At 39.8% G+C, this 8,989-nt stretch overlaps 1 gene segment (V, D, J or C); it reads right to left on the bottom strand.

Moving 5' to 3' along the window:
• Positions 1-3,679: 3,679 nt before the first annotated feature.
• LOC102837581 lies at positions 3,680-7,140 on the bottom strand. The segment is given in 3 exon segments: positions 3,680-3,737; positions 6,587-6,896; positions 7,092-7,140. Coding segments are annotated over 3 exon segments (417 nt in total).
• Positions 7,141-8,989: the final 1,849 nt, after the last annotated feature.

The following is an 8,989-nucleotide window of genomic DNA, read 5'->3' as shown; positions in this document are numbered from 1 at the left end:
ATCGAGTCAGTACTAACTCATAGTGACTGTATGCATAACAGAACAAAACACTGCCCCATCCTGGGCCAACCTCATAATTGTTGCCACGCTTAAACCCATGTATGCTGCCACTTTGCCAATCCATCTCACTGGGGGTCTTCCTCTTTTTCTCTGACCCTCCATCTTACCAAACATGATGTCCTTCTCCAGTGACTGGTCCCTGCTGACAATATGTCCACAGTATGGAAGAGAGAGTTTGGCCATCCTAACTTCCAAGGAGCATTCTGGTTGCACTTCTTCCACCACAGATCTGTTTGTTCTTTTGGCAGCCCATGGACTTTCAATATTCTTCTCCAACGCCATAACTCAAATGCATCTATTGTTCTATGATCTTCTTTATTCACTGTCCAACTTTCACATGTATAGAGGCTGTTGAAAATACCATGGCTTGGTCAGGAGTACCTTAGTCCCCAAGCTGACATCTTAGCTCTTCAACGCTTTAAAAAGGTCTGGTGCAGCAGATTTGCCTAATGCAATATGTGGTTTGATTTCTTGACTGCTGATTCTGCGATTGTTGATAGTTGATACAAGAAGAATGAAGTCCTTGACCACTTCAATCTTTTCTCCATTGATAAGAATGTTGTTGATTGTTCCAACAGTGAGGATTTTTGTTTTCTTTACATTGAGATACAATCTGTACTGAAGACTGTGGTCTTTGATATATTTATATATATATATTCCACTGATTTTGCTTCTCTAGAAAAACTGTCTAAGACATCCTCCATGAGATGCTGCAAAAGTGGACTCAAACATACCAAACATTTTGAGGCTAGCAGAGGACTAAGCAATGCTCCCCCTGCTGTTCATCTAGTTGCCGTGAGTCATAGCTTTTTCAGTGGTAACTAACAATACCTCAGAATAAAGACTGACCTCAGCCTAAAACTGTCCATTGATGACACCTGCTCATTTCACTTCCTCACAGCTGGCTTTTCGTTATATCTTTCACTTTCACTAATAAAGAAAACATCTTTTCCATAACTTTTAAACACTTGCAGATCATATGATCAGTGTGTTTTCTCTGCGACGGTAGTCCACCAAGAGTCCACCAATGCTATAATAGCTTTTTCTTGATTCATTCTTCTCTTTCAGGGAAAAAAATTCTCCCATGTCAAGCATACACATGTTTCTTATACCCTAAACCAAAAATTTCAATATGTACTTATTGTACATATAATGTCACAGCTTAATTTATACATAAATCTTTATGGGAGCAGAAAGCCTCATCTTTCTCCTGCCGAATAACTGGTAGTTTAGAACTGCTGTCCCTGAGGTTAGCAGCCCGATTTGTAACCACTATGCTACCAGAGCTCCTTGTATATATGTGTGTGTGTGTGTGTGTGTGTGTGTGTGTGTGTGTGTGTATAAAATGATGATTTCCAGAAAGTTCCTGGCACAATTCCAGACACTGAGTCAATTAATATTTGCTGAATAAAAGAATTGTACTTCAGCTGATAAAGCTTCGATTACATCAAAGTTCTCTTTACTTGGTATATTTCATACCAGTTTATATCTCCAGTTCAGAATTCTCTTCTAATTACAAACCCTTAAATTTCTTCTTGGATGTCTCAAAGGTCCCTCTCACTCTGTGTCTGAACCCTAAGTCATGGTCCCTCCCTCCATAACTGCCCATATTCCAAACCCAGCAAGCCCCCTACTAGAGAAGCTGTGCCACCACACATTCAGTTGTATAATCCAGAAACTTTGGAGTCATCCTTAGTACTACACTTTACTTCAACCCTCATGGTCAGTTTATTACCAAGCACAACCCATTTAAAAACCGAGATTCTCCCCAATCCATCTTTCCTTGTCATGAACTTAAACAAGGGCAACAGCTTGATGCCAGAATTAGCTTCCTAACTGGTCTTACATCTAGGCTTTTGTTTCTACAAAGTGTTGTTGTTGTTAAGTACCATGGAGTCGATTCCGACTCATAGTAACCCTGTACTGTGTTTCCGAGGCTGTGAATCTTTACAGGAGCAGAATGCCTCTTCTTTCTCCCAAGGAACCACTGGTAGTTTCAAACTGCTGACCCTGAGGTTGGCAGCCTGACTCGTAACCACTAGACTACTGCCTTAAAACTAGAGTGATCTCTTTTAAAGACTAATTTTGATCATGTGATCTGTCTGCAAAACTTTCCAAAGCTTTCCATTATGAGCAGAATAAACATAAAAATGATACACTGAGGGTTCTGCCTGATTGGCCTCATATATTTTCTGTACTTCAATATTAGCACAGTTAGTAGCATCTAACATAGTAGACTGGGTGAATTGTAGATTTGATGGAGAGTCTGGGGAACATGGCTGAGAAAATGCACTGGGAACCAGATGGCATAAACACCACACACAACAAGCCAGATCACACCACCAATACAGATGGAGAGTGGAGAGCTCTACTGCCTCCACCACCACTGGTCACCAGTCATGGGACACTAGCTATTGGAGGCCGCTCCTGCTGCCACTCTGAAAACATTGACTCTGTGAATTGAGCATTTGGACAACTGACACATGAATGACTCCAATAAGCCCTCTTCTAGAATATAGCTCTACTCCTAGAAACTGTAACCTACTAAAATCAAATCCACTGCCATCAAATTGATTAAAACATGTGCCAATTTCATGTATTGGAGTCTTGGTGTGGTGCCATGAGCTAATGTGTCAGACTGCAAAGTCACTTGAATTGCAAGGTTGGTGGTTCAAGCTCACCATCTGCGCCTTGGAAACCCTATACAAGGTCGCTATGGGTCAGAGTTGATTTGACGGCACTTAACAACAACTACAACAAGAATATCAGGTGTTAATAAAGCAGATCTGCACTTTGTAGTGTTTTCTTGGCTTTAATCTTCTTGGAGTGGTGCTGTATGATAAGCACTGGACTGCAAGGTTGGTTTGAACCTCAAGGTCAGCAGTTCAAACTCACCAGTAACTCTTTAGAAACCCCGTGCGGGTTCTCTATGAGTTGGAACCGACACAGGACACATCCTGTATGTTAAAGCGGAGGGTACTGAAACAGGAGACGACTCTCAAGGAGATTGATTGGGACAATCGCAACAGTAATGGTCTCATGTGTAACAACAATTGTAAGGACGGCACAGGATAAAGCAGAGTTTTATTTTGTTGTGCATAGGTCTCTATGAGCTGTAACTGACTCAGAGGCACTTAACAACAACAACATTATACATTAAGTGTCTGTACTTGCCTGACTTTTTTTTTTTTAAGTGTTGACTGAGCACTTATTTAATTGTTTCATTTTGCTCTCCTTCACTGTGTTATAAATTTATAATTCTTTAGTGATTCTTCAACAAATTTACAACACACATATGAATTCTATCAATGTCTAAAATTAACCAAAACATACAGTGTGCTCATTACTAAAATAGAGACCTTGTTTTTGTTGTTAGGTGCCATCTAGTCAGTTGTAACTCATAGTAACCCTGTAGAGGATTTCTGAGGAGTGGTTGGTGAGTTTGAACTGCCAACCTTGTGATTCAAAATTACCTTGCTGTACAGCACATTATCCTACAGTTCTACATCAACACTCCAATGAATAATTGTTGTTGTGGTAGTTAAGTGTCACATCTCTTGCAACTCCTTGATTGAGCCCAGTGATACTGATCTCATGGTTTACCATGTTTGGAATGAACTCAACAGCTATTGCATATATTGATAGACAGCTTCTGACTTCCAGAACCATAAGACAGTAAATTTTTATTGATTAGATGCCACAGTTATGCTGAATCATTACAGCAGTCAAAGGAAACTAATACAGTGATTAAAAAATTTTGAGAAATTCCACTTGTGAAGAAGAAAAGGTAAAAAGAATTATAATAATAGTAATACCCAAGATTACATGTACACCAATACTGTTCAAACCATTTAGTTTTATTGACTCATCTAGGTTTCCAACAACTCTACAAAATAGCTAGTATCATTATGTTCACTTTACATGCAAGGAAATCTTATCACTGAGTATTTGAGTAACTTACTCAAGGTCACATGGCAAGGAAGGGGCAAAGATGTATTTAAAAATGATACCAGATGAATCAAGATGATGGGCAATATGTTCACATTTACAGATCATAAGGAGACTTACAGTGGTGCTGTAAAATAATCATTGGACTGCTAACCACAAATATGGCGGTTCAAAGCTACCAGCTGCTCCTTTGAAACCTTATAAAGGATCTCTAAGAATTAGCACTGACTCATCAGCAGTTAACAACCACAAAGATGAGAGAACTGCAGCATGGCCTTTATAAGAGAAGTCCAGCTGAGAGAAATGACCTTCCTCTCTTTAATTTCACTTTGTTTTAACATCAAAAGATGACACAGGACAGACCTAAGGACAATAGTGTCCAGAAGAAAGGGACAGAGGGAAACAGACTACAGACAATGTTGGTGGCTCTGATTCTGAATAAGGCATAATAGCATGTAAAGAGTAAGGAAAGAAATGGGAATAAGTTAAAAGGATAAAGTTACAGGCCTAGAGAAGAGAATGAAGCAAGTGAGGGGAGATGCACAAGAACACCCAAATTTCCATATAGTACCCATTTGACCTAGCTTTGATGACTTGATAATCAGAACTCGATTAGAGAAGATTAAAAAGAAAGAAAGAGCAAAACAATTTTTGATAAAGGAAACATGGGTAATTCGCTATAATTTGATGAACTCATTGAGGTGGTGGTGGTGGATATGTGTCCTGGAGTCATTTCTGACTCATTGTGACTCTGTACAGGGGTTCCGAGGCTGTGAATCTTTAGGGGAGCAGAAAGACTTATGTGGAACAGCTGGTAGTTTCAAACTACTGACCCTGAGGTTAGCAGCCTGATTCGTAATCACTATGCTACCAGAGCTCCTGACTAATGGAGGTAGTAACTCTAAATACCAACAGAGATGGAAGGAGTCTTCACATCAACTATCAGTCCTCTCCCCTCCGTATACTGGGTAGATAGGGACGGCAAGTTGGACATTGACTACCTAAGACGAGGGTGTGATAAAGACACAAAGTGACTGGCTTACAAGGTTTCAATATAGAGTATAGTTTAAGAGTGTGTGGGGGAAGAAAGTCCTCACAGAATAGTTTTCATCTTGTCTAGATGGATCTAGTTAAAACAGATGGGGATAAGATTCTTATGATTCAATAGAGAGTAATTGTTATCATGACTAATTGCAACGGATACAATTGTAAAGGTAGAAGTTTTGTAATAACAATGGGGGAGTAGTTACTTTTACAGTCCAGGAACACAGGACCCTAGACCCATCAAGGGAGAAGAGCACAAGCGGAATTAGAGACTTTATCCAGAGAAGCAGCAACACCAGAGATGGAGGCAGAGATGGGGACATGGAGAGGGAGTACAGCTGAGGACTCTACATTCATGGAAAGAGAGGGAGTAAGAGCTGGCAGCCAGGAGGCAGACTTACTGAATGTGCCTTTTGGTAGTGTGAATTATTACATAGGCTTGAGTGTTTAAAAAAAAAAAAAAAAGGAGAGATATAAGGTGAATAGAGAGAAATATTGTTAACTCATGGTACATAGAGGGGATTATAATCATTGTAATAAAACAAGGTATATGATTCATTGAATGTAAAACTGATGATGTGCCCTGTAAACTATCACTCAATTCACAATAAAAGCTTAGAAAATAAAAAAAGAAGAAGAAAGTTTAGAGTCAAGAAAACAAAGGAAGTGGTAGGTGATCCATCAAGGTATGAATCTCACTGGATCCTCTCCAGCAGTGAGCAGACCAGTAATCCTTGGTTACATCCCTCAAGTGTATCTCTGTACGGGGCACATGGTCAGTGTTCTTATATTGCAGGAAAAGGGTCCATGGGATGTTTTATTGTACAGAATAAGAGTCCTCAAAGAAGACTACATCAAGTCCCGGAAACCTATCAATATGTTGCCTTGTATGAAAAAAGAGACTTTGAACATAGGGTTTGGAGCAAAGACCTTGTGATGAGGCTATTACCCAAGATTCCATAGCTGGACCCAATCTTAGAAGCATTCATCCTTACAAGCAGAGAACTCTTCTAGTCTGTGCTCTTGGGGAGATGTGACAGCTGAAGAAGAGGCCATCTTGCTGCCTTTGAAAATGGAGGAAGGGGGTCATGAGCCACGGAATGCAAGAGGTTTCAAGGATCTGGAAATGGCAAGGAAATGGTTTCTCGTCTAGATCCTTCAAAAGGAATGCAGCCTCATTGACACCTTGATGTTAGCCCAGTCAGATTATTTTGGACTTCTGCCCTGCAGCACTGTACAATAAGAAATCTTGCTTTGCGCCACTAAATTTTTTTTTTTTTGAATTGTCACAGCAGCAGTAGAAAACTAATACAACATATTGTAATGCATTTTTCCTGTAGGAAATCAAAGATTCCACAAGGAATCAAAGAAACACAGTCCCTTAAAATCACCTGAGTCCTACATATAAATCAGAAGCACACTAGATGGAGGAAGAGTGCAAGCTCCTGTCCTGTGGGGAGGAAGCAGCTGCTGCTACAGAGCCTTCCTGTCCCAGCCTGGGGAGGAGGTTTATGTTAAGGGCTGAAGCAGTGTGGGTGGATAGCTATGATATTGCTGACAGTAATAATTGGCCACATCTTCAGCCTGGACCCTGCTGATAGTGAGAGTGAAGTCTGTCCCAGACCCACTGCCACTGAACCGGTCAGGGACCCCAGATGCCCGGTTGGATCCCAGGTAGATGAGAAGTTTCGGAGCTTGTCCTGCTTTCTGCTGATACCAGGCTAAGAACTGATAGCTACCAATGGTAAGACTCTGGCTGGACTTGCAGTTGATGGTGACTGTTTCTCCCAGAGACACAGCCCGGGAAGCTGGAGACTGGGTCATTATGATGTCCCCACAGGCACCTGCAAGCAGAGGGCACAATTACCATGCATACATACACTTTGTCAACACATTTAAAAGTAAATCATTCACATGACACCCAAAATTGTAATGAGTGTGATCATTTGATTTTTAAATAATTGTTATTTCACTCCACATCTAAAATCATTTTTTCCTAACCTACAAAGATAGTAGTCTAGTGCTTTTCGTTCCCTCACCTGATGCCCAGAGCAGCAACACCATGAGGAGCTGGGGCTGTGCCATCATCGTGGTGCAGGTGCCCTGACTGATGCAGCTCAGTTCTCACTGATGGGAGGAAAGGTCATATTTGTAAAGCTCTGAGCAGCCACTGAGACCAAGAGGATCTATGCAAAACAGACAGGATTATATAAGCAAATTACATTGCAATGAGTTGTGGAGACAAAAATAGTATTGCAAAACAGTGCCTATTCGACTATGAAAGACGCAGAACTCAACTTAGATAATAAAATTCCCAGTAACAGTCCAGAACTGGTTGAAATATAGCTTTTTAAAATCAACAGCATTCTCTTATAAACCTACAATCAAAAAAAAATCCTAAACAAGTGGCTCGAATTTATATTACAAAAAAATTATATATGTATATGTCATTCTGTGTATGTAAGGATATCTATTAGGGGGTTCAAAAGTGCAATAAAATGAAAGAAAATAGAATTTTCCACAAAAATTTTCTAGCCTTTCATATACTTATGTGTTAAAATACATGTCAACTTATAAACATTCAAGATATGAAAAGACAGATAGTAGGAATTTGGGGTTTCTTGTTACCAAGAAACATTTTGATGCTGAAGATCACTTTACTGAAAATAGCTGTCATTTCTATTGTTGGATAGCATAAAGTTGGTTCCATCTCATTGGCCCCTGTGTACAATAGAACAAAACATTGCCTGAACTTACACCATCCTCACAATTGTGGGCATGTTTGACCCATTGTGACAGACACTGCTAATTCTTCTTATTGAGTGCCTTTCTCTTTTTCATTGGCTCTACTTTACCAAACACGATGTCTTCCTTTAGGGGCTGGTCCCTCCTGACAACATGTCCAAAGTATATGTCATCACTTCCAAAGAACACTCTGGCTGTACTTCTTCCAAAATGGATTTCTTCATTTTTCTGTCACTCTGTGTTATAGACCATATTCTTTACCAGTATCATAATTCAAAGGCATCCGTTTTTCTGTCTTGCTTATTCATTGTCTAGCTTTTGCATTCATATAAAGTTACTGAAAATACCATCGTTTGGGAGAGGCACATCTTGACGTCTTTGTTTTTTAAAATTTTATAGAGTTCTTTTGCAGTAGGTATGCTCCATGCAATATGCAGTTTGGTTTCTTTACAATTGCTTCTATGAGTGTTAATTGTGGATTCAAGTAAACCAGCATTCTGCAAATACGTGAACTTGGGATACAGAAACATGAAAAGACAAGCAAAGCTTAGTGGGAGCCTAGCACCCACTCAGGTGGGCCATACTGAGGGAAATCATCTTGCATTAACCTATGACACCTGGAATGTCCCCTCCCAAGATAAGAACAAACCAGATATTAACGGAACTTTCTCCTCACCTCAACAGCTAATGGGAACCACAAGGTGTTCAGCCTACATTTTTTGTAGAAATGAAGAGGCAAAAAGAAAAGATAGAGTATTCACTTAAATTTTGCATGAACCCTGTGATATTAGAAAGTCATGGTGGTTAAAGAAATCTGCCAACCATTTATGGTCACGTAACCTATTTGCTGCAAATAATCGCCCTTCCCTTATGACTTAGATAAGACTTAGAGATGTCGCCTTTTACTTATAACAAGGCCAGACTCAAACCCTCCAATTTCCATTCTTTGCCTCATAAATGAGTAATGAAATCGTTTGTCCCCGATTATCAATCAGAATCAAGTTCTAGTTAACGAAACTGGCTAAATTTCTTTCCTCTACAAAGTTTCTGAATTTAGCCAATGTCAGCTCCCCCTTTAAGGACCACTTGCAGAGATGACTATGTGATCCTCAACATCAATTACTCCTGAACAGAAAGAAAATTAAAATCTTCCCAGTTGGTCCTATAAATAACATTATGATAAATTTTGGAA

This window comes from Chrysochloris asiatica, unplaced genomic scaffold (genome assembly GCF_000296735.1).
Source record: "Chrysochloris asiatica unplaced genomic scaffold, ChrAsi1.0 scaffold00559, whole genome shotgun sequence".
Taxonomy (NCBI): Eukaryota; Metazoa; Chordata; class Mammalia; order Afrosoricida; family Chrysochloridae; genus Chrysochloris; species Chrysochloris asiatica.
This window is presented reverse-complemented; position numbering and strand designations above follow the sequence as displayed.